This window comes from Pan troglodytes, chromosome 2 (assembly GCF_028858775.2).
Source record: "Pan troglodytes isolate AG18354 chromosome 2, NHGRI_mPanTro3-v2.0_pri, whole genome shotgun sequence".
NCBI classification, from domain to species: domain Eukaryota; kingdom Metazoa; phylum Chordata; class Mammalia; order Primates; family Hominidae; genus Pan; species Pan troglodytes.
Genome location: NC_086015.1, coordinates 57,015,502 through 57,042,774, shown reverse-complemented (window position 1 = coordinate 57,042,774; position 27,273 = coordinate 57,015,502). Strand labels below are relative to the sequence as shown.

General features: G+C 38.7%; 1 protein-coding gene across 6 annotated transcripts in view; it reads left to right on the top strand.

The window, feature by feature from the left end:
* SFMBT1 (Scm like with four mbt domains 1) overlaps positions 1-27,273 on the top strand; it is a 145,695-nt gene that overhangs the window by 52,294 nt on the left and 66,128 nt on the right. For all 6 annotated transcript variants that reach the window (XM_009445643.5, XM_016941278.4, XM_054681989.2 and 3 more), the window contains one exon: positions 24,961-25,114. In XM_009445643.5, coding sequence (XP_009443918.1) covers positions 25,087-25,114 — 28 coding nt within the window. In that variant the 5' untranslated portion in view covers positions 24,961-25,086. The remainder of the gene's footprint in view (positions 1-24,960; positions 25,115-27,273) is intronic.

The following is a 27,273-nucleotide window of genomic DNA, read 5'->3' as shown; positions in this document are numbered from 1 at the left end:
CTGTTTTGTGACCAGATGGCACAGTTGTGTGTGATCTCTTTAGTTACAAATGCAATGACTTTGTTAACAAGTAGGTATTTTTTCTAATGCATTATTTCCCAGTTGAATTGGCAAACAGTTTGAACTTAGTAACAGGTTGAGGATTTGTCTGTTGTTGTTTTCCTCTGCAGTATTGGCTTATGAATAAACCCTTCTGTTGGAAACTGTATGAAAGTGTTCTACTTGTATTATAAAGATGTGCTTTACAGTCATAGACTGTATATATCCTGAATTACTGCTTTATAAGAGCCAATTACAATTTCGACCTTTTCCCAGTGTATTATTTTGTAATGAGTATATAATAATTGGTTGCTTTTTTTTAGCTTTGACTTACGATGCCTCTGTCTCTTACACTGTTTTATTGTTATAAAAGGATTTTATGTTCTTTCCTTGATCTTGTGTATAAATAAGAAAAGTTACAAAATTGACATAAATTATATTGAGCGCTTGCTATTTTACTGTTATTTTTTTCTTTTGTATCTTAACTCTTTTCACAATTTTTGTATGGGATTTTTTCCCCTTTTTTTGGCTGTCAGTGCATCTGTTTTAAATACTGTCACAGTAACTTTGTAGTGTTTCTACATAGTTGTACCTCCTACTAGGAGTTATATGTAGCAGATGCTTAGCATGGTCAGGGCCAAGTGAATGAATGGGGTCGGGGATAGGGAAGGTTGGTATACTAATTGATTAGCCTAGAATTATCCCTTAAAGGTATAGAAATTTACTGCTAGCACATAAAGATTATGTGTTTTATAAAGTAACTGCTGCAAATATAGCAGGCATTTAAACAGTATAGCAGAACAGCTAGTCTGTGCCAGATGTAATATAGGTCAAATTTTGAAGTAATTTGGTTTAAAATGGACTTTTACGTGTAATATAATGTATAAGATGTAATAGCTTTGCTACAAATAAAAAGTACTACTCAAGAAAACATGTAACTAAACATGTCCATTTAGCATATGGACTACACAGTGCAAAAACTACATGTTTTTTATGGGGATTTGGTTGAAGTTTATAAATGTTAAGGCTTTTGCATAGAAAAAAATTTTTCCTACCCTTTTTACCCGCTCTATGTGCTATTTTTTGAGCTGTTTAAAAAAAAAAAAAACTGATAACTGCATTATATTTTCAGAAATTGGGAAATCTTTAAATAATTTGGTTTTCTTGGCCCTCTTTTAAATTAAAGGATGAGTATGATAAATAATGAGTGCTGAGACTCCAATTCTATCTAAATAGCTGCCAGAACTACTCCTGATCAGTTTCATTCAGACAGAAGTTGCAAGCTCACCACTGTCAGGCACAGTGTAAAATCATAGAGAAAGATGAAGGTGGGGCCCAGACCCTGAGGAGCAGGTAGGCCTGAATCACTCCAGGTGAAATGCTCTTCTAGAGGGTCCCACAAAATGCTGTGGTAGTTTTGAAGAGAGAGAATTGAATTTTGCATGGGAATGTATATTTATTGTTTCCTTTACGTTGTGGAGTGTGCTAACCCACCTATGATTTCCCTTAGTTTTTCCTTCTGAAAGATGATCTGCTTTTATGAAATTATTGGTTAGTTTAAGGAAACATACTGAGGAAGGAGTAGTTTTTGTTCCATTAAGACTGATTACCAAGAGCTCAATATCAAAGTCTAATTAACTGAGCAGATTTACCCATGACCTGTTTGGCCTAGTCACAGAAATACACGATATAAAGCAGAAATCAAAATCACTTTAACATTTTAATTTATTATTTAAAAAATTTTTTTATTTTAATTTTTGTGGCTACATAGAGGTGTATATATTTATGGGGTATGTGAGATGTTTTGATACAGACATACAATGTGTAATAATCACGTAATGTAAAATAGAGGTGTCCATCCTCAAACACTTACCCTTTGTATTATAAACAATACTTTATTCTTTTGTATTCTGTTTTGGACTACAGATAACCTGGAATGTATTTTAGAGGAGGGACTAGGAAGGTGAGGCAGCTCAGGACCTGCTTAGGAAGAACAGTTGATGAATGTTAGTTCTCTCAGCTATGTGAAGGGCTCTGTGTGAGTGAATGAACACAGACTCATTCTGAGTGGGCAACAGCAATGGGCAGAAGCCATAGGGACTTTGCAGCAGGTTAAGGACAGGCTTTGTGGCGGAGCTGCTTAGAAGTGGAATAGATTATCCTAGAAGGTAGTCGTGGGAGTTTTTTATCCCTGTGTCATTGATGATGTTGGAACACAGAAATGGACAACCTCCTCCTCGGGGATGGATGATGTTTTAGTCATTTGTGCTGCTATGACAGAACACCTGAGACTCAGTAACTTATGAATAATAGAAACTTATTTTCTCACTATTCTGGAGTCTGAGAAGTCCAAAATCAAGGTGCTGGCAGATTTAGTGTCTGGGGAGGTGCCATTCCTCATTGATGGTGCATCCTCATGTGGTAGAAGGTGGAAGGGAATGTGAAAGCAAGAAGGGGCAGGCAGCTCTCAGAAGCTTCTTATAATGGCATTGATCCAATCGCTTCCTGAAAGGCCGCCCGTCTTAATACTCTCATATTAGGGATTAACTTTCAACGTGCAGGCTGGGCGAGGTGGCTGACGCCTGTAATCACAGCACTTTGGGAGGCCGAGGTGGGCAGATCACCTGAGGTCAGGAGTTCGAGACCAGCCTGGCCAACATGGTGAAACCCGTCTCTACTAAAGATACAAAAATTAGCCAGGCGTGGTGGCGCCTCCCTGTAGTCCCAGCTACTCGGGAGGCTGAGGCACGATAATTGCTTGAACCCAAGAGGTGGAGGTTGCAGTGAGCTGAGATTGTGCCACTGCACTGCAGCCTATGCAATAAGAGCAAAACTCCAACTCAAAAAAAAAAAAAAGAAGTTTCAGCATGTGAATTTTGGGTGGGACACAACATTCAAACCACAGCAGGTAGGGAAGAATTCTCCAGAAAAGCACTGTAGGGTAATGGAGAGCTGTTATTTGTGGAAATGTTGGCACATGGGAATGGTGTGTACAACAGAACTGTTGAGGACTGTTGGACTGGGTGTTACTTATTAAAGTTTTCTCTAACTTTTAGAGTCACCAGCCTCAGTTATTCAGTGAAACAAAGAGCAATTTTAAAAAATCATCCAGGCAGCTGGCTTAATGTATGTAAAAATGCAGTGCTAGGTATAGTTGCTGAAGATACTATGCAGACGTTTGCAAATGAGACAGTAATGTGGGTGTAAAGTAGTTATTTGGGAAAAAATGAGCAAACAAAAAATGTTTATATGTTGAACTTCATTACTCATCATTTGAAGTGAAAAAATTATTCTCTTTATACTTCACCCCACTTCATTAATCTCTCTCCAAAATTGCAAGGTTGACATCACCACATAGTAGTAATGTTTGTTCATTAGGTTTATTTCCTTGTTTTATGCGTAATATCTGAATTCCCAAGGCCAAAACTCCTTAGTTTTGATAATAGTATTTGTTAAAGTTGAGAAAACTTTTCCTTCCTTCCTTCTTTCCATCCATCCTTCTTTCCTTCTTCTCTCCCTCCCTTTCCTCTCTTTCTTGCTCAACTTTTTCTTGACGTTTTCAAAATATTAAGGTGGCTCTTTGAAGTTTAACAGTCCAACAGTCTGAATTTGTTTGACGTTTTGTTAAAGATTCTGAGAAAAGTAGTATTCTGGTGTTTGAATGGCTTATTGATTTTTTTTCTTTAAAGATTGCTTTGAGATGAAATTGAAGTAAACTTAAGACTTTGCATAGTTAGATTTGACATTAAGTCTCTTCAAGCATTTGGTTTTTGTTTCCAAGTCAGGAAGGACTGAGTGTTCTGTCATCTGACTCTGTGTCACAAAATTCCAAACTTGATGTGGCTGAGCCTGTGATACTCTTCAAAATACCATTTTGGAGGAATTTAATGTGAGTTAGACAACTGAGTCGAGTTGTCTTTTATACTTTAATAGAGAATAATACTGCATTTATCTCACATCCTATAAGAGAAAACTGAGGAAAAACCTTTTAATGACTTCGGGTGTATGCTTTGAGTTATTTTTACCTTTATGATGATGTTTTTCCTGAGTGAGTGGTTGTGTTTTGACCAAGTAAGCCCATTTATTTTTTGAACATTTTAAATGCAACAATTAAAATGAACAACCCCTCCCAAGAAAAATCCTAAAAGACAACTAGCCTTTGGAATATATCCGAACAGTTTTAGTAGATGGTGCTGGAAATTTTTTCCCTTTGAAGGAGACATTAGTAACCAATTGTCTGCCTTAAGCCTACCTTTTTCGTTGTTAATTTGCAAATAATGAAGTTTTAAATTCTTGTCGGCCTGTTTGGATGACTTCAGACACCTGTCTGTTTCAATGATAGTTTTGTCCAAGGCTGAAAGAAGTTATACATTATGTAAACACTATTTTTTTCTTTTTCTTTTTCTTTTTTTTTTTTGAGATGGAGTCTAGCTCTGTCACTAGGCTGGAGTGCAGTGGCGTGACCTTGGCTTACTGCACCCTCTGCCTCCCAGGTTCAAGCAATTCTCCCAGCCTCCCAAGTAGCTGGGACTACAGGCGCGCGCCACCATGCCCAGCTAATTTTTGTATTTTTAGTAGAGACAGCATTTCGCCATGTTAGCCAGGCTGTTCTCTATCTCCTGACCTCGTGATCTGCCCACTTCAGCCTCCCAAAGTGTTGGTATTACAGGTGTGAGCCACCACACCTGGCCTTATTTTTTTCTTATAAAACATGAACATTAGTAGGAATAGTTTTATGGAAGGCATATTTCTTTCTTTCTTTCTTTCTTTTTTTTTTTTTTTGAGATGGAGTCAGGCTGGAGTGCAGTGGCACAATCTGAGCTCACTGCAAGCTCTGGCTCCCAGGTTCACACCATTCTCCTGCCTCAGCCTCCCAAAAGGCATGTTTCTTATAACACATGAAAACATGACCATTAGTAGCATAGTATTATTAAGGATTGAAAATTATACCAATAATTTTGTACTAAGCACTGTAAAGTGGAATTGGTAAGTCCTAATCTTAGAAAACTGGCCACCTTTGTAATATTGCATTGAAGTTCACAAAATAATAATTTAGTGGTAGGAAAGAAACCAAATTATTTTTAAGGAAAGAATAGAAAAGTGGAGAAAAGAAATCAGGAAGAGGAATCTTTCTGTTTAACAGGTGTAGAGATTTAACCAAAAATTTCTATATATTTAACATTAGATACTTTTGGTTTTCAGAGAATGTTTACATATGTTAGATTGAAAGGTGTGGGGGTACTGAAATCTATAAAAACAACTATTAAGGTGTGACTAGGGTCTAATACTAACCAAACAGAAGGCTGCCAAGTGTCCTGCTGCGCTTTGGAAATAACAGGTAAGTAAGTAGACTGCTATTCTGCCAGTTAGGGTTTTGGTTTTACATCTTGCATATAAGTCTGTTTAGATTCCTAATTAATTATCATAACCTAGGCTGGTTTTTTTCCTCATGTCCATTTAACTTTTTGTGCCAAATTATTTTACAGATTTAATGTGTTATGTAGTACATCTCTAGTAGTAACCAGAGATTTACTCCTTTTTTGGAAGCACTTACTTTAAAAGCTCCTGAAGAGTTGTTTTGTGTTCTAAATAATTTATACTTTTTCTAAATAACTAATACTTGTTCCTAGTATCATTGTTGTTAAATGTTCAGCATGCCTCTTAGGTATTGGCTCAGTGTTTTGCAGCAGACGTTCACCATTGTGTTTCCCCGAGGATACCCTCGCAGCAGCAGTACCCTGGAGTTGGGAGGCGTTCTTGAGGGACAGGTTCTTGAGATGTTCTTGAGGGACTGACCTGTATGGTTGCCTGTCGTGATTTTTGAGGGGTGGTAGCCTATCCAAAAGTTCTCAATATTTATAACTGATAATCTAGTTCTTATAGGGCCTTAAACTTAAAAAAAATTCTAGTGAATTAATTGTACAGCATATGTGTCTATAGTCTAGGCATCTTTAAATTCTAACATAGAGCTTTTAAAAATGCTTGTATGTTTAATGTAACAATACAAAGCAGCAAAATCCCCAGAGCATCCTCTCTTATAATCACGAGTTAAAGTTTGGTGAGTGGTTGGACCTCCCAAGGGTCTCTCTAAGTCAACCACTATAACTTCCCCTCAGCTCTCTTCTGGGTTGAGGCAGAGCCTCTTACTCCGTTGGGGAAAGACTTTGTTTTTTATGCTTTCCTGATGATTCTGACATTTTTGATGATGGCTGTTTATTACACTGATTTTTTTAGCCTTTTGGCTAAATTCAGTGTTATTCCATTCTTAATTCAGTGTTATTCCATTCCATTAAAGAATTAATAAGGAAATGTGTTTTAATTTAAAAATGTGTACTGTATCCTTTCATATGAATTAATCTGTTTTAGGGCCCTACTAGAATAAGATTTTAGAAGCTTATAGATGGCAGCATCTGTCTAGGTGCCATCCAGACTCTTGGTTACTCACCATTCTAAGCAGAACAGTATGGAACTTAGAAGTTAAATGAATGAATGAATAAAACAACTTGAGCACAGATCATCTAGGGCCATCACTCTATGGTATAAGACATACCTCACAATTATCCTTGTATTCTCTGAGCTCCAAGAAAAGCCCCAGAGCCCAGAAACACTAAGGAGCTCAGGCTTGGAATCAGATGAGGGTTCAAATGCTGCCCCTGCTGCTTCCTATCTACAGTCATGCATGGCATGATGGTGTTTCAGTCAATGGTGGCCTGTATATATGACGGTGGTCCCATACAATTATAATGGAGATGAAAAATTCCTATGGCCTAATGATGATGTAGTAGCCATCCTAAAGTCATAGTGAGATACCTACTCGTGTTTGTTGTGGTACTGGTGTAAATAAACCTGCACTGGCAGTTGTATAAAAGCATAACACATACAGTTATGTACAGTACATAATACTTGATCATAATATATAAGTGTGGTTTATTTACTGTACTTTCTAATCATTATTTTAGAGTATATGCCTTTTATTTATTAAAAAAAAATTAACCGTAAGCCAGCCTCAGACAGGTCCTTCAGGAGGTATTCCAGAAGGAAGCACTGTTATCAAGGAGATGGCAGCTCCGTGCATGTTATTGCTCCCGAAGATCTTCCAGTGGGACAGGATGTGGAGGTGAAAGACAACGATATTGATGATCCTGGTCCTGTGTAGTCCTAGGCTGTTGTGTTAGTTTTTAACAAAAAGTTTTAAAAAGTAAATAAAAAGTTAATAGAAAAAAGTTATAGAATAAGGATATAAAGAAAAAAAAATATATATATATATATATATATATATTTTGAGATGGAGTCTCACTCTTTCGCCCAGACTGGAGAGCAGTGGCACGATCTCGGCTCACTGCAACCTCCACCTCCCGGGTTCAAGTGATTCTCCTGCCTCAGCCTCCTGAGTAGCTGGTATTACAGGCACTCGCCACCACACCCTGCTAATTTTTTTTTTTTTTTGAGACAGAGTCTTGCTCTGTCACCAGGCTAAAGTGCAGTGGCGCGATCTCGGTTCACTGCAACCTCCACCTCCCAGGTTAAAGCGATTCCCCTGCCTCAACCTCCCGAGTAGCTGGGACTACAGGCACCTGCCACCATGCCTGCCCGACTAAGTTTTTTTTTGTATTTTTAGTAGAGATGGGGTTTTGCCATGTTGGCCAGGCTGGTCTCAAACTCCTGACCTCAGGTCACCTGCCCACCTCGGCCTCCCAAAGTATTGGATTACAGACGTGAGCCATGGCGCCCGACCGAAAAAATATTTTTGTACAGCTATACAGTGTTTGTATTTTAAGCTACGTGTTATTACAGGAAAGTCAAAAAATTTTTAAAAATCAAAAAGTTTATAAAGTTACAGTAAGCTAAGGTTAATTTATTATCGAAGGAAGAAAAGTATTCTTAAAACAAATTTAATGTAGCTTACATGTGCAGTGTTTAGAAAGTCTACAGTAGTATACAGTAATATCCCAGGCCTTCACATTGACTCACCACTCACTGACTCACCCAGAACAACTTCCCAGTCCTGCAAGCTCCATTCATGATAAGTTCCCTATATAAGTGTTCCATTTTTTATCTTTTTTTTTTTTCCCCCTGAGACGGAGTCTCACTCTGTCTCCCAGGCTGAAGTGTAGTGGCATGATCTCAGCTCACTGCAACCTCCACCTCCCAGGTTCAAGCAATTCTCCTGCCTCAGCCTCCTGAGTAGCTGGGACTACAGGCGCCCACCACCACACCGAGCTAATTTTTGAATTTTTAGTAGAGACGGGGTTTCACCATGTTGGCCAGGCTGGTCTCAAACTCTTCACCTCAAATGATCTGCCCGCCTTGGCCTCCCAAAGTGCTGGGATTACAGGCGTGAGCCACCTCGCCTGGCCTCATTTTTTATCTTTTATGATATATTTTGACTACACCTTTCCTATGTTTAAATATGTTTAGATACACAAATACTTACCATTGTGTTACAGTTGCCTACAGGTTTGTAGCCTAGGGGCAATAGGCTATACCGTATAGCCTAGGTGTATAGTAGGCCGCACCATCTAGGTTTGCATAAGTATACCCTATGATGTTCGAATAATGACAAAATTGCCAAACAACAAATTTCTCAGAACATATCCTCATTATTAAGCGATGCATGACTGTGTATGAACTGACATGTTAACTTTTCCTCATCTGTAAAATGGAATTATCATTGTATGAGTTAAGCAGAATGGCTAGGATTAAATAAGAGATTATTAAAAAATAATAAACACTTAAATATTAAGCTTACCATGTGTTGGACAGTGTTCTGTGTGCCTAATTATTTAGTATACAATACATAAAAAGTGCCAGGCACATACATAGTAGGTACTCAAATAATCTTTTCTTTTTTCTTGATAAATGGTTAACAAGCATTTGTTCTGTTGAGATGACGTTTCTGATCTGTGACTTGACACGAGAAAGCTGAGAAACAGCAACCATGAAATTACAGAATAATTTCAAGTCTTTTCATAACTGAACATGGTCTTTTCCTATAATCTTTTTATAATACTATTGGAATTGGTATGTTTTGACAGTGCTTGTGTTGGTGAATCAAATAGCTCCTGATTTAATCAGAACAAAGACATACTGTTTCAACATGTGCTCATGTTACTGGCTCCCATAAATAAAGCATTTAATTGATGAAAATGTAATCATATTTGAACTCTGGAAGAGCTACCGTTCCAGCCTATAAGATAATATAAGGATAAAGAATGATTTTAAATGCTTTTGACATATTTTGGTACAGTGAAAGATAATTTCAAAACTGCAATTTAGTCGTCTTGGTATCTGGCAAAGAGGAGGTGCTCAATATCCTGGTACTAATCAGTAATTGCTAAGGAAGCAGGGCTGCGAAGTGGTCATACTTAGCCAACTGTGGACCAGGGATTTATAGGGTGGTCAGCCTGAGATTTCCAAACTCATTATAGTTTGAATCATTATAGTATGAATATATATATATACACACACACACAGTATTTAGTATAGTATTCATTATAATAATAATATATATTACCTATATTCAATATAGTATTCATTATAGTATGAATTTTTAAAGATTATTTATGCCTGAGATTATTGAAAGACATACATTAAAGAAAGCTAGAAAATTTGTCATTGAAGTGCCTGTATTGGAAAGTATGTGGGTGTTGAAATTGGAATTTTAAAAAACAAGGCAGCATAAATTACTGAATTGCTATGGGGAAATGCCTTCTAGGCTGATTGGTAAACCTAGAGAAGGTGAAATGTAAGATGGGATTGAAGCCGACAAGGAGGTTCCCAAGGGGGAAAAAAAAAAGAATTGGCCCCATTCTTGCTGTCTAAAAAAGTTTTTTATGATGTTCAAATGAAGCATCGTGGGTGAAAAAAAGCTTATAAATTGGAGACACTACACAGATAAGGGGTGTAATAATTATACTTTTGTTGATTGAAAACATTTTCCTGAAAACTCCAAGAACAAACCTTTAGTGGTGAGGGAAGTAATCATATTGCCCTATTTTGCACTGAAGCTCATCATAATTTTTCTTCCTCAAACCATTCCTACTTCAGACTTCCCTTTTTCCGTAAGTGGCAGTTCTATCCTTCCAGTTGCTTAAGCCAGAAACTTCAGTCAGCCCAGATACTGCTCTTTCTCTCATACACCAAATCCATCTTACATCTTCCTCCACATTTTCACTTCTCCTGTCCTAGACCTAGCCACCAACACCTTTCACTTGGATTATTCTGTGGTCTTTTTAATTGGTCTTCCTGCTTCTGCTCTTGCTTTGTTCTCACATAGCTGCAGAGTGATCCTTTTAAAAGATAAATCAAATTATGTTCCTCCTCTGCTCAGAATCCTTCAATGGCTTCCCCAAAGCCAAAATCTTCACAGCAGCCTGCAAGTTCATATAAAATATGACTCCCTGATAGCTTCCTGAGTTCATCTCCTAGCATCTCTGCTGTGATCATTTTGTTCCAACCACTGTGGCCTCAAATACGCCACACAAGCTCCCACTTCAGAGACTTTGCTCTTTTTGTTTTTCTGCCTTGAATATTCTTCCGCACGTACCCACATGGCTCACTTCCTCATTTCCCTCTGGTGTTGTTTCGTGTTACCTCAACACTAAGGCTTTGATCACTCTGTTAAAAGTAGGACTCCCTGTCCTCCTCCCTTGTTCAGTTTTTTTCTCCTAACATTTGTTTTCATTCAACATACATATTATAGTTGACCCTTGAACAACACAGGGGTGTTGACCCCACACGCAGTTGAAGATTTGCATATAACTTTTGACTTCTCAAAAACTTTACTAATAGCCTACTGTTGACCAGAAGCCTTACCAATAACATAAGCAGTCAATCAACACGTATTTTATATATTATATATTATATACTGTTTTCTTACAATAGAGTAAGCTGGAGAAAAAATGTTACAAAGAAAATCATAAGGAAGAGAAAATATATTAATATTGACTCCTCACTGAGTGGAAGTGGATCATCATAAAGGTCTTCATCCTTGTCATCTTCACGTTGGGTAGGCTGAGGAGGAGTAAGAGGAGAGGTTGGTGTTGCTGTCTTAGGGTGCCACAGGTGGAAGAGGGGAGGAGGCAGAAAGGAAGGCAAGAGGGGCAGGTATACTTGGTGTAACTTTTCAGAAATAACATTATAGTTTCTGTCTGAATGTTTGCTTTTTCCTTCCTCTAAAACTGTTTCTATATGGTATCAACTCCTCTTCCACTGTTTGCTTTAGTTTCAGTGCCATATCATAGAGGGATCTTGTCATAAAAGCAGTCCTGAGTAATCCAAACCCTTCTGCCAGATTGTCAATGTTGATTTATTTTCTGGCACTGCTTCTTCTACATCTTCTTCCTTATTGGCACTGGCTTTGGAATTATTCATCTCCATCAAGTCGTCTTCTGTTAATTCCTCTGGTGTGCTATCTATTAGCTCTTGAATTTCTCCACGATCTATATCTTTTTTTTTTTTTTTTTTTTTTTTTTGATATGGGAGTCTTGCTCTGTCGCCCAGGCTGGAGTGCAGTGCCGCGATCTCAGCTTACTTCAACCTCCGCCTCTTGGGTTCAAGCGATTCTCCTGCCTTAGCCTCCTGAGTAGCTGGGATTACAGGCATATGCCACCACATCCGGCTAATTTTTGTATTTTTAATAGAGACGAGGTTTCACCTTGTTGGCCAGGCCTGTCTGGAACTCCTGACCTCAAGTGATCCGCCCGCCTCAGCCTCCCAAAGTGCTGGCATTATAGGCGTGAGCCACCGCGTCCGGCCCATGATCTATATCTTAACCCTTCACCTCCGACCTTTTTGGCCGTATCTACAACCTCTTTCATGATTTTCGTGATTGGCTCTGTTGTCAATCCTGTGAAGTTATGCAGGACATCTGGACAATTTTCTCTAGCAGGAGTCTATTGTTTCAGGCTTGATGGCTTTCAGGACTTTTTCTATAACAATGGAATCTTCAATAGTGTAATCCTTCCAGACTTTCATGATGTTCTATCAGGGTTCTCTTGCATAGTGTTGACAGTCCTTTCCATAAAGGAATGTGTGTAATGAGCCTTAAAGGCCCTTATGAGCTCCTGATCTAGGGACTGAATTAGAGACATTGTGTTTGGGAGCAAGTAGACGCCCTTCACCAGTTTTGGTGTTGAACTCATGGGGTGAGTTGAACTCATGGGTGGCTTGGGGGCATTGTCAAATATCAAAAGAACTTTAAAAAGCAGACCCTTACTGGCAAGGTACTTCCTGACTTCAGGGACAAATCGTTGATGGAACCAGTTCAGAAAAAGGGTTCTTGTTGTCCAGGCCTTAATGTACAACCAAAAAACTAGCAGCTGGCTTTTATCTTTTCCCTTCGAGGCGTGGGGGTTAGCGGGCTGTCCTGATTATAAACCCAACTGCACTTGCTCAAAATAGTCAAGTTAGCCTATCCTTTCCTCCCTTAAATCCGGGTACTTTCTTCTCCTTACTAATTAATGTCCTTTGTAGCACATTTTCCCCCAAAATAGAGCACTTTCATCAGCATTAAAAACCCATTCAGGTTGGGTGCAGTGGCTCATTCTTGAAATCCCAGCATTTTGGGAGGCCAAGATGGGAGGATTGCTTGAGCCCAGGAGTTTCAGACTAGTCTGCTCAATGTAGTGAGACCTCGTCTCTGCAGAAAAGTAAAAAAAAAATTAGCTGAGCATGGTGGCATATGCCTGTAGTCTTAGCTACTAGGGAGGTTGAGGTGAGAGGATTGCTTGAGCCTGGGAAGTGGAGGTTGCAGTGATCCGAGCTCATGCCACTGCACTCCAGCCTGGGTGACAGAACAAGACCCTGTCTCAAAAAAATCCCACAGAAACCTATTCAGGTGGAAATCCTTTCTCCTCAATGATTTTCTTACTGGCATTGGGGAACTCATTTGCTGCCTATTGGTCAGCAGAAGCTGCTTCTCCTACTAAAGTTTTAAAGCCAAACCACTTTCTAAAATTATCAAACCATCCTTTGCTGGCATTAAATCCTCCAGCTTTAGATCCTTCACCTTTTTTTTTTTTTTTTTTTTTTTCTGAGATGGAATTTCGCTCTTGTTGCCCATGCTAGAGTGCAGTGGCATGATCTCGGCTCACTGCAACCTCTGCCTCCCAGGTTCAAGTGATTCTCTTGCCTCAGCCTCACGAGTAGCTGGGATTACAGGCATGTGCCACCACGCCCGGCTAATTTTGTATTTTTAGTAGAGATGGGGTTTCTCCATGTTGGTCAAGCTGGTCTCGAACTCCCCACCTCAGGTGATCCACCTGCCTCGGCCTCCCAAAGTGCTGGGATTACAGGCATGAGCTACTGCGCCCGGCCTCCTTCACCTTTCTTTTGCTTTAAGTTGTCATATAATGACTTTGCTTTTTCTCAAATCATATGAAAGTTTATAGGTATGCCTTTCTACAGCAGTCGTGCACCCACATAAAAGCTGCATTTTCAACATGAGATAAAAACATAATTCACACAAAATGTGAGGTTTTTGCACCTGTTGGCGTAGCTGCAGTGATGGCTTCACAAATTTCCTTTGCTTTTTTTTTTTTTTAAACAATGGTCCTTATGCTGGATTTACTTATCTTGAAATGGAGGCAGCTGCAGCTGTAGACTTCAATCGATTGTACATATCAAGCAATCCAGCTTTTTCTTATAATGTCACCACTTCTTTCTGCTTGAAAGCACGTCCAGCATCTCTGGCGGTACTTTCTATGGGTCTTACGGTGTTATTAAATACAGTACTGCACTAAGCATCATGAAAAATGTGTAAGAACCATGGGAGATCACTTTTTATTGTGATATTATTTATGCATTTTACTGGAGAGACGAACTGCCCACGTGGAGATGATTAGTGTCATACAGCATTTTAAGGAGATAGTCGCAACACTTGAGCTCAAGGCAATAGCAACAGGAGATAGCTGCAAAATGATTTCAGTAGTGCAATATGTACTACACTTAATTTTGTGTAGTTATGATGTAAAACTACATCTTTAGGTTTGTTTACATTTCTCAGGACTGGGAATGACATCATGTACAGTCTGTGTTTGTATAAGTTTTGATATTTTTTAACTTTTAATAATAGATTTGTATATAAAAGTGGTAAGTGATAGACTAATAGGTACATGTATTTTATGCATTCACAACACACCTTTTTCTTAATTTTTTGATATTTTTAAGCTACATGGTTTGCAAGTTTTTTCAAATTGTCATAAATCTCCAAAAATTTTTCCAAGATAGTTATTTTTAAAAATCTGTAAGTGGACCCATGTAGTTCATGCCCATGTTGTTCAAGGCTCAGTTGTATTTATTTTATTGCTGGCTATCTACACACTTTAGATTATGAGATTCGTGAGAGCAGGTTTCAAAATATTTCTTCACCTAGAACAAATGTGGTGTGGCGATAATAAGTGCTCAGTAAATATTTATTGACAGAATTCCATGACTGTTCATAGTATCACTACTATTGATTTATGAAGCCTCCTTTAAGTAAAATAACTGCTATTCACTGTTAATATAAGTTCTGGTGAATGGCAATACTAATTTAAGCACTCTGTTACTAATGGTGGGAAGTGCCATACTGTAGTTTGCAGCTTCCTTTGTAGTTGGATGGGGTCTTGTGACCGGATTTTAATTAGTGGAATGTGGGTGGAAGGGACGTACCACTTTTAGGTCTGTCCCATGAAAAGAATGTGTGATCCCCTGCAGTGAATGATTTGTGAAGACTTTGTTGAAGGTGGTAGAGCTATGTGGCGGAAGGCTTTTGGCTTCATGAATAATCACATGGTGGAGAGTTGCCTACTGATTAGGAACACCTGTTTGGACTTCATCTGAGTGGGAAATACATATCTATTGGATTAAGCAATTGAAAATAGAAATTTATCTGTTAAAGCATAGCATTACCTTAACTGATACAAACCAGTAACAGCCAAATTATTTTCTTTCTCCTTCTGTTGCATATCCTAAGGGTAACCCAGATATCTTGTCTCTTTTTTTTTTTTGTCATTGGCTTCTGTATTTGAAATGTTATTTAAAAGCGCAGTTGTGTCTTTGAATATAAGTACCATTTTTATAGTTTTACTGAGATACATTTCACAGACCATAAAACTCACTTATTTAAAGTTTACAGTTAGTTTTTTAATTCACAGAATAGTACAACTCTCACCACAGTCTAATATTAGAATGTTTTAATACCCCCAAAAGCAACCCTGTACATATTAGTAGTCGTTATCCATTACCTTTTCTCTGCCAGCCCTTGGCAACCACAATCTACCCACTTGTCTCTGTGAATTTGCCTCTGTGGTCATTTTATATAAATGGAAGCGTATAATATGTGGCCTTTAGTGTCTGTCTTCTCATGTACAATATTTTCAAGGTTATCCTTGTTGTAGTATGTATTCGTACTTCATTTCTTTTTATGGCTGAATAATATTCCATTATATTAGATATATTACATTTTACTTAACCATTAATTGGTTGATACATTTGATTTGTTTCTATTTTTTGACTATTATAAATAATACTACGAACATTCACGAACAAGTTTATGTTTGGACATATGTTTTCATATGTCTTGGGTATATATTGAGGAGTGAAATACTGGCCCATATGGTAACTCTATGTTTAACACTGAGGAACTGCCAGACTGTTTTCCCAGGTGGTTGCATCATTTTACATTCCCACCAACATTGCCTTTACGTTTTGTTACCCCCAGAGGAGTAGGGTCACCTGGTAAGTATAGTTCCTTAAGGGCTGTAGGTGGGGGGTACACACAGAGGTACATGGGAGTGGCAGGCAGTGTGAGGTTGACCTCTCTCCTGCCTCTTCTCCTTCTACTTGTTCTTGCTTGCTTACTTGGCACCAACTACCCTGGCCTCCCTGCTATTCCTAGAACATAGCTCACTCTCACATGCTCTCCCTTTAGGCCCTTTCTGCTGGCTTTTCCCTCTGCCTGGCATGCTCTTTCCTTCTGTAGCTCCCTCAAGTCTTTGTCCATATGTTACCTTCTCAGTGAAGCCTCCTTTCTCTCCACCCGATTTAACCACCCCACACTGTCATTCCTCCCCAGCTCTATCACTTATGACATTTAGAAAAAGTATTATACTTTCTTCCTTACACTAAAATATAAGCTTCATGAGGGCAGAGATTTTGGTCTGTTTTCTTCACTGATATATCTCTAATTTTTTTTTATTGTGCCCGACACATAGTAAGTTTCCAGTAAGTATTTATTGAAAGAATGAATAAATAGCTTTCCATGTCAATAAATGCATTTTTTGTCTTAAAATTTTAAATCACTGAAGTAAACATATGAGTACATTTTTATCTTAAAACGTTTACCCAATACAGTTAAAAGGAACACTCCCTTTTGCCCTGCCCCTGAATCTCACTTTCCTGTTAATGATTTGGATGTATTCTTCCTGACCACGTTAAAGGTATCTGCACATATATATGTGTACCTATAGAAATACGTAGTTTTGTTTTTGTTCAGTTTTATGTAGATATAGGTTATATGTATACATCTATATAAAACCACTATCCAAATCCAAAGCTTATTTCATCACCCCAGCATGAACTTTATGCTTACTAAGCTGTCTTACTCTTTTTAACTTTCATCTTGTGGATGTGCCATTATGTATTGATTGACCCTGAGGTTTCCAGTTTTTTCTTTTCTTTTTCTGTTTCCTTTTTTTTTTGATACGAAGTCTCACATTGTCGCCTGGGCTGAAGTGCAGTGGTGCGCTTCACTGCAACCTCCGCCTCCTGGGTTCAAGGGATTCTCCTGCCTCAGCCTCCCGAGTAGCTGGGATTACAGGCGCCCGCCACTAGGCCTGGCTAATCTTTTTGTATTTTTAGTAGAAACTGGGTTTCACCGTGTTGTTCAGGCTGGTCTCGAACTCCTGACCTCGTGATCCACCTGCCTCAGCCTCCCAAAGTGCTGGGATTACAGGCGTTAGCCACCGCTCCTGGCCTCCAGTTTTTTCTTAATACAGGCATTGCTCAAGCAAACATTTTGGTTCTTGCTACTTTGTACACATGGGGATGTTTCTCTGTGTATGCCCTGAAATGAGGACAATTTAAACTCTTTCTTTGAAATTGTTGTGCTGTTTATTTGCTTGTTGTCTCAGGATATTTTTCTGAAATGTATTGGAAGTGGAACTGGTGGGTTGTAGAGAATGCAAGTTAAAATTTTGATAGAAGAAAATTTCTGTCTAAAAGGGCTATATCCATTTGTGCTCCTGAACTGATAATGATGGCTTCCATTTCTGCATGTCTTCAACTATATTCAGTGTTACTAATCTTTTGTTTTTGCCAATCTGGGTGAAAAATAAAATTTTAGCTGTTGAGGTTGAATATGTTTTCATATGATTACCAGTCATTCCCTACAATTATCGTTCATATCTGACCTTTTAAAAAAATGTCCATGTTATTAGGTTTGGTCTTTCTTATTTATCTAATAGGTGCTGTTATTATGGCTATTAATATTTTGTCTGCTATATATGCTGGAGATAGTTTTTTTTCTGTAGCTTGTTTTTTAAATTTGTTTATGGTTCTTTTTGCCAGTTGAAAGTTTTAAATGTTTATTTAGTCAAATGTATCCATTTTATGGCTTCCTTGCTTAAGGAAATCTATGCTATTCCAAGGCTATAACCATATTCACGTATGTTTTCTTTTAATTTCTTTGGAATCTTCTTTTTCATGTTTTTCTTTTTTAATTCACTGGAATTTATTTATGTGGCAGCATAAAGTAAGGTTCTAATTTTTTTTCCTCCCAAAATGGATAGCCAATTGTTTAACACTATTTGTTTGTATCCTTTCACGATTTTATATGGAATGCTCTCTTTATCACAAACTGCACTCTCATAAAAATTGATCTATTTTGTTCAACTTCATTTTACTTTATTGATGTTTGTCTTTTCTTATGCTAATATTACACTATTTTGATTTAAGAAAAAACTTTTTTTGTAGAGATGGAGTCTCACTATGCTGCCCAGGTTGGTCTTGAATTCCCAGCCTCAAGTGATCCTCCTGTCTTGGCCTCCCAAAGTGCTGGGATTACAGGCATGAGCCACTGTGTCTGGCTTAATATTTTGATAGAAGGAACTTGCCTTGTGTCATGTTTTACAAAAATGTAGCTGGATTGTACATTTTTTTCTCTTTTAGATGCATTTCATTTTATTTTTTGTTTTTTTGGAACACAGTCTTGCTCTATCACCCAGGTTGGAGTGCGGCGGCATGATCTTGGGTCATTATAGCCTCTGCCTCTCAGACTCAAGCAATTCCCAACTTCCTGGCTGGTTGCATTGTGGCTCATGCCTGTAATCCCAGCACTTTGGGAGTCTGAGGCAAGAGCAGATCAACTCACCTGAGGTCAGGAGTTCGAGACCAGCCTGGCCAACATGGTGAAACCCTGTCTCTACCAAAAATACAAAAAGTAGCCGGGCGTGGTAGCACACACCTGTAATCCCAGTTACTTAGGAGGCTAAGGCATGAGAATTGCTTGAGCCTGGGAGGTGGAGGTTGCAGTAAAACGGGATTGCGCCACTGCATTCCAGCCTGGGTAACAGAAGTAGACTGTCTCAAAACAAACAAACAAAAAAATTCTCAGCTTCCTGAGTAGCTGGGATTACAGGCATGTGTCACCACATTTAGCTAATTTTGGTTCTTTAAATTTTTCGTAGAGATGAGGTCTTACTATATTGCCCAGGCTGGTCTGCAACTCCTGGGCTCAAGCTATCCTCCCGCCTTGCCTTCTCACAGTGCTGGGATTACAGGTGTGAGCCACTATGCCCAGCTTAGATGCATTCTAAAATTATCTTATCAAGTCAAATACAGTGGCCTATTGGGTCAACCATAGAATCAGAAGAAAAAAAATGCCCTATTGGGATTTGGAGAAGAAAACCATTTCTCTAACACAATTTCCAATGGCCATGTATGGTGCATTGTATGCTTATGCTATATTTTACTTAACAATTTCTCATTGTTGTCCAAAATCTTTAAAAATATTGGCTCCACAGTTTCACTTTCTTTGTTTTCTTTTTTTCCAGTTTAGGTTATTCTTGAGTTTGGGTTTTGTTTAGAACTTTTTCAGTGGTTTTATAAATTTATTAGTACCAGTTTATTCAACTGAGATGGATTTGCCCTGTGTTGGGTTTATAAAATCATGAAAAGGTTTGGCTCAGATTTTTTTTTTTTTCTGATACAGGGTCTTGCCCTGTCACCCAGGCTGGAGTGCAGTGGCGCAAACTTGGCTCACTGCAACCTTTGCCCTGGGTTCGAGCAATTCTCCCACTTCAGCCTCCTGAGTAGGTGGGATTACAAGCATGTGCCACCACACTCAGCTAATTTTTTTTTTTTTTTTTTTTTTTTTACTTTTTATAGAGACAGGGTCTTGCCATATTGCTCAGGCTTATCTCGAACTCGTGAGCTCAAGTGATTCGCCACCTCAGCCCCGCAAAGTGCTGGGATTACAGGCGTGAGCCACCGTGCCTGGCCTCAGATTTAATTTAGATGATATGAGTGGCTAAGATTTTTCTCGCAAAATTGAACTAAAACCTTGACTTTATCAGACTTTATTTTTTAATCTCTCTAGTCAGACGTGTAGCAGTGGGTTAAAAGAATAAAAATGACATAACAAACAACTTAATGAAACAATAGAAGATTTCTGCCCCTGAGTTATGTTGGCATTTGACAAATGGAAGGACAACGTTTAATTTAGATAGACAAATAAAACATGTAGTTACAGTTGACTATAGTAAGAGTGAAAGGCTGACAGAAAACTACACCTGTTGGGGAATGGGAACAGGAAATATAAGGTGACTCTACCACTGACTGCACTGTCAGGGTCAGAGTTAACTTTGCAGATCTGCTGAAAATGGAGCATCTGATTTGCTGAATTGTTGCAATTAGTATATTTAACGACATACTTGAAATTATTGTTGGACTTGTTTCTGTTGAGGGATAAGTGTACAAATTCAAACATTTCAATAGGAATTTTCTTGCTAACTGCCTGGTATTTATTGAATTAAAGTGTTTTGTTTTGTTTTGTTTTTCCAGCCAGCGAACATATCAGTGATCTTTAGAACCACGCTGAGGTCCTGTCCTTTCTAAGCCCTTTAAAAGTTACTTATGTCAGACCTGTTAAATCATTTGGCTGAGGATACTTCCCACAGAAATTTTTCTTGCATTATTGCAACTTCCCCATGTAATCACTCATCTTAATCAATGTTTATCTTAGCCTTGAAAAGAAAGGGCATTAACATGAAGCCAGGTTACTACTACTAGGCTTAGAGTGTGGACTTGTATGTGTAATCTAAAACAAGATGGGAGGGCTGAGGCAGGCGGATCACTTGAGGTCAGGGGTTCGAGACCAGCCTGGCCAACATGGTCTCTACCAAAACACAAAATTAGCCAGGCGTGGTAGCTCATGCCTGTAATCCCAGCTACTTGGGAGGCTAAGGCAGGAGAATCACTTCAACCTGGGAGGCAGAGGTTGCAGTGAGCCGAGATTGTGCCACTGCACTCCAGCCTGGGCAACACAGTGAGACTGTGTGTAAAAAAACCCCACCAAGATGGGAGGGGAAAATTTTGTCTAACATATTTGTTGTTCAGATGACTTTTAGGTCTTTCAAAAAAACCTGTTAAAATTCCATGGTAGTTTTATTTTATATTGATGTACCACTTAAAAATGAAATAGTTATTCAGTTTGATTTTTCTGCCTGGGTTTAGTTGTTGTTCTTTTTTAGTATTTGTCTTGAAAGCTTATTTTATCCAATTAGCTTTGCCTTTTCAATTTTTATTTATATTTCTTAGAAGTATTTAAAATTTCTCCAAGCTTCAGTATATTTTCTTAGAACCCCCTCCAAATATCTAGGCACCTATTTAGTTCACTAAAGTATTAAATAAGATGAGTAAGATCCAAATCAGTTAATTCATGAGAATTTATTTATTTTTACTTTTATTTATTTATTTATTTTTACTTATTAATTTTTGAGACAGGGTCTGTCTCTGTTGCCCAGGCTAGAATGCAGTGGTGTGATCATTGCTCATGGTAACCTCAGACTCCTGGGCTCAAGAGATCCTTCTGCCTCAGGCTTCCAAAGCACTGGGACTACAGGGGTGAGCCATTGGGCCCAGCCTTATAAGCACTTATTTAAATGAATAACTCTTTCTTTTTTTCCTTTTTTGAGGCAGAGTCTCGCTCTGTCACCCATGCTGGAGTGCAGTGGTACGATCTTGGCTCTCTGCAGCCTCAGCCTCCCAGGCTCAAGCGATTCTCTTCTGAGCCTCCCAAATAGCTGGAATTACAGGTGCCCGCCACCACACTCAGCTAGTGTGTGTGTGTGTGTGTGTGTGTGTGTGTGTGTTTAGTAGAGATGGGGTTTTACCACATTGGCCCGCCACCACACTCAGCTAGTGTGTGTGTGTGTGTGTGTGTGTGTGTGTGTGTTTAGTAGAGATGGGGTTTTACCACGTTGGCCAGGCTGGCCTCAAACTCCTGATCTCAAGCAAACCTGCCTCGGCCTCTCAAAGTGCTGGGATTACAGGCGTGAGCCACCTCACCAGGCCTTAAATGAGTAACTCTTAGTGTGTTCTGTTCACTACAAGAGGGTGATAATACCAAAATAAATGATAAAATAAATGATGACAGTAAGACAATTTAATATGAACAGGAAATAAAGGAAAAGTGAATTAAATTTTCATATACTAAGCGCCTGGATATTTTACCGTTTTTTCTTTACTGCATGAAAAGACAGCAGGCTAACAATAAAGAGAGAGCGTGAACAGATGTTCCACAGCAGAAGACTTCATCAGTCTATTTCTTGTGATCCTATTAAGATGATGAACTGATTGCTCATTGGCTAAAATCTAAATGATTGATGTAAGGTTGAAAAAATGTCACAGCCTTAGCTTTCTGCTACGTAAGACTTGCATCTCTCCACTTCATGCCTTTTGGCTTTGAAGCTTCATTATTATTTTTGTACTTTGTGGCTCTCTGCACAAAATACTCTAGCATGTTCCAAGAGTTCATGAACATAAACAGTAGATGACATCTTCAAAGCCTAGTGACCCAACAGATATTTATTTAGCACTGACTTCGTTCTATCAAAACCATGCTGAAGTGTCAAGACTTTATATGTGGAGATTATCCACTAAATTAGAGCCATAGAAATTTGAACCTGTCAACAACCTGCTTAAAACAGTGCCCCAGCACGTAGGCAGTCCTCAGTAAATATTAGTTGCTGTTATCCCTTCTCTTCCTGTTCAATCTTTTATTTGCCACTTATTCTATTGGTTTGCATGCTCTAGCCACAGCAGCCTTCAGGTCCTTCCCACTGTAGAGCCTTGGTTTATGCTGTTCTTGGTGCCTGGAATAGTCCTCCTTTTCTCCCCCTTTTGCCTAGCTGCTGTATCATTTTCTCAGGGACACTGTCAGTGACCTTAGGTTAGACCTGCCTTTATATTCTTTCTTATCATCTAGTACTTTTACTTCCTAGCAATTTAAATAATTTTTTTATTGTTGGCTTAATTTGTCTCCCTGCAGTTGAAAATAAGCTCCATGAAAGCAGGAACCATATCTCTCTTGATTACTTTACCCCACCCCTACAGTAGTGGTTGGTAAGGAGCTGGTGTTTGATAAGTATATGGGGAATGAATAAATTGGTAGGTGGAGTGATACAGTTTGGATGTTTTGGGCTTGGGGTAGAAAAGTAAACTGAGGGAAGAGAGCACATTTAGAAGCCTTAAACATCACTCTCAAGTTTCTTTTCAATTGTTCCCATCTTTGAAAGTGTGGGTTTCGGTGCTTATATTCTGTGATACGATTTGGGATAATTGGCATTTATCTCAAGTGGGATGTCCACAATTTTAATAGTTATCAAAACGTTTTCTACGCTCATTATGAAATGAAAATTTAAAATCTGAAAAAGATCTTTATTTGTTTTATAGATAAAAAATGGACATAATATGGTAGCGTATCAGATTGCATAGCTAGTTATCAGTAGAGCTGGCACTAGAACCTAGGTTTCCTTACCTCCCCACCTTTTTTTTTTGAGACAGGATTTCACTCTCATTGCCCAGGCTGGAGTGCAGTGGCATGATCTTGGCTCATTGCAGCCTTACCCTCAGCCTCCTGGGCTCAAGCGATTCTCCTGCCTCAGCCACCCAAGTAGCTGGGACTGCAGGCATGCACTACCACACCCAGCTAATTTTCATATATATTTTTTGAGACAGGGTTTTGCTGTGTTGCCCAGGCTGGTCTTTCACTCCTAGGCTCAAGCGATCTGCCCGCCTTGGCCTCCCAAAGTGCTAGGATTACAGGCATGAGCCACGCACCTGGCCATCCCTACCCATTTTAAGCTATTGTCCTTTAGGTAGCTGGTACCTTTTCAGGCAAAAGTGGTATAAGGATGTATTAAAAGCTAAGCTTTTTCTTCATGATTAAAGTTGCTTATGAGAATCATTTACTGGGGGCTCTAATACACACTCAAAACTTTTGAGAAGTATAGAATTGCTTGATCCTGCAGAATATCACTCCCAAAGCTGTGCTGTTAAGTACCCATCCCAATGCTATAGTTTTCTGTATTGTCGCTCTTGCAGTTAGTTCATGCCATGCCTTCCTGTAGCAGCTCTTTTCTCCCTTTCATTTACTCTTTCTAATCTGTTAGGCACATATTAAGATAATATCTTAGATTAATATCTTAGATTATTTTACATGTATATAAAGCAAGAATAAATAGATTCATCCATACTGCAACGTGGATGAACCTCAAAAACATGATAAGTGAAAGAAAACCAAGGTTATATGAAAGACCACATTTCATATGGTTCCATTTATGTGAAATGTTTGGGAAAGGCAAAATCTGTAGAGACAAAGGAGATGAGTGGTTGCTTGAGCTTAGGGATGGAATAGGAAGGAACTGCAAGTGAGCATTTGGCTTCTTTTCAGGATAATAGAAATATTCTCAAATTCAATTATGATGGTTACACTTTGTACATTTACTAAAAATTATTAATTTGTACCTCAAAATGGGAAATTTTGGTATGTGGCTTATATCCCAATAAAGCTTTTTTTCTTCTTTTTTTTTTTTTTGAGACAGTGTCTGGCTCTGTCACCCAGGCTGGAGTGCAGTGGTGCGATCTTGGCTCTGCAACCTCCGTCCCCCAGACTCAAGCCATCCTCCCACCTCAGCCTCCCAAGTAGCTGAAACTACAGGCGTGCGCCACCATACCCAGCTAGTTTTTGTATTTTTAGTACAGGTGAGGTTTTGCCATGTTGCCCAGGCTGGTCCCAAACTCCTGGGCTCAAAGGAATCCTCTCACTTCAGCCTCCCAGAGTGTTGGGATTACAGGCATGAGCCACCGCTTCCAGCCCTAAAGCTGTTTTTTAAAAAAAGAATAAGCAGGTTCAAAGCTTATTTTGGAGGAATTCTCTTTATAATTGTAGGCTAATACAGTTGATATTTATGGATCTGCATAATATTCTAGATAGATGAGATGGAAAATTAGATAAAGTAATACTCTATCCGGAATCATATTCGTTGTGTAAGACAGCATTGAAAGCTAACTCCCCTGTCTCCCTAGGAGACCATTAGGAACTGGAGTTTTGTGGATAGGAATCATGGTGCTAAGTATGGTAATGTAAATTTAAAGGGTAATGATTCATATGCATCTTACTTTGTTGTGAGTTTTAGATTTATTATCAGGATCTCGATAGTGTGCATTCTCTACACATAGAGACACACATGAGCGCACACATACACATACAGACTCTTCAAAATTAGAAAAGGTGTCAATTTTTTCCTCCAGTCCTATCTATTCTGCCAGTATGTTTTTGTCTTATGTCATCTCTCAACCAGTCGAGTGCCCTGTTTGATGAGTGAGTGAGCACACTTGGGCTTCAGGCTGTTTAATGTGTTCTTTTTCATTTTTCAGCACTTTCATTTGGACCCGTGGATACCCATTGAACAGATGCTTGAAACCTGCAAGTAATCTGCAGATCTTAGCAGAACTATAGGCCTTTCCTTTGTGTTGGGAGGATATAGCCTATATGCTGTGGAAATGAACGGGGAGCAGCAGCTTGATGCAGGTATTGGTTTTATTCTCAGAATTTATTCTCTAGGATGCACAATTATATTACTTGCCTGTGTTATATTGTCTGTTTCTCTACCACTGAACTGGAAGCTCTTTGAAGTCTTAAATTGTTTTGCATTGCCATCTTCTGTACCTCTCAGAGAACCTGGCACGAGGGGCTACTAATAATGTTTGCTGAAAAAATAAGAAACTGTTATGAACAAAGCCGGGCGCGGTGGCTCATACCTGTAATCATAACACTTTGGGAGGCCGAGGTGGGCAGATCACGAGGTCAGGAGATCGAGACCATCCTGGCTAACACGGTGAAACCCCGTCTCTACTAAACAAAATACAAAAAATTAGCTGGGTGTGGTGACGGGTGCCTGTAGTCCCAGCTACTCGGGAGGCTGAGGCAGGAGAATGGTGTGAACCCGGGAGGCAGAGCTTGCAGTGAGCCAGGATCGCGCCACTGCACTCCAGCCTGTGCAACAGAGCGAGACTCCTTCTCAAAAAAAAAAAAAAAAAAGAAACTGTTTTGAACAGACTTCTTTTTTAAAATAGCATTAAAATTTTGATGATTACTTTCTAGTTATTTTGAAGTAATTATGCATTCACAGGAGTTTGCAAAGATAGTACTTACTGACAGATTTCATGTTCTTTTCACCCAGTTTCTCTCATTAGTTACTATAATATGATATAAAACTGAGGAAATTGATATTAGTATAAAGAATGTGCAGTTCTGTCATTTTGTCACATGTGTAGATTCCTGGAACCATCCCCTCAGTCAAAATACAGAACTATTCCATCACCACAAAGAGCTCCCACACCTGTCCTCCTTCCCCTGACTTTCCCTAATCCCAGGCAACTGTTAATTTGTTCTCCATCTCTGTAATTTTGTCATTTAAAGAATGTTACATAAATAGAATAACACAGTACATGGCTTTTTGAGATGGGCTTTAATAATGCCCTTGACATCCATCCAAGCTCTCGCGTATATTGACAGTTTGTTCCTTTTTATTGTGGAGGAGCAGTCATGAATGTACTGCAGTTTGGTTAACCATTCATCTATTGTAGTACATTTTGGTTGTTTCCAGTTTTTGGCTCTTACCAACACATAAGTTGCTATTAACAATTGTGTATATAATACTTTATTTTTCTGGGGTACATACCCAGCAGCACAATCACTAGATCATATTTAGTAAAGAAAACTGCAAAATTATGCTCCAGAGTGGCTGTGCCATTTTACATTCTCGCCAGCAGTATATGAGAGATCTAGTTTCTCTACATCCTCACTGTTATCTGGTGTTGTCATTACTTTTGTTTAAGCCATTCTGATAGGTGGGTAGTGACAGCTCATCCTGGTGTTAATTTGTACCTCCCTCATGGCCGCCAATGATATTGAACATCTTTACATGTTCCTACTTGGCATCTGCATATCCTCTTCAGTGAAATGTCTCTTCATGTCTTTGGCTCATTATCAATTGGTTTATTTTTAATTAATAGATTGGTTTTTTTGTTGAGGTTTGTTTTTCAAAAAACTTTATTGAAATATGTTTTTTGAGATGCAATACACATACCATAAAATCAACCCTTTTAGAGTACATAATTCAGAGGTTTTTAGTCTATTCACAAAGTTTTCCAACCATCACTGCTATCTAATTCCAGAACATTCCATCACAACAAACCATTAGCCATCATTTCCTTTTCCACCCAGACTCTGACATCCATAATCTACTTTCTGTCTCTAGGATTTACCTATTCCAGCTTTCTTTTATTAACATTTGCATGGTATATCTTTTTCATCCTTTTCTTTTCAACATGCCTGTATAATTATATTTGAAATAAGGTTCTTGACACAGCATACACTAATTTTTAAAAATTTTGGCCTTATAGGATGTATGTATACCATTTATACTTAATGTAATTATTGATATGTTTGGATTCAAGTCTGCCTTTTTTGCTTATTTATTTTTTCTGCTTTTGTTTGTTTGTTTCTCTAGAGCAGTGAGATTTCTTTCAGACTGGCTCCTGTGTTCTTTTTTTCCCTCTGCTTTCCTGTGGGTTACTTGAACTTTTTTTTAGAATTCCATTTTGATTTGTAGTGTTTTTGAGTATATCCTCTTGTAGCACTTATTAGTGGTTACTTTGGGTATTATAGTACATATATATATATAT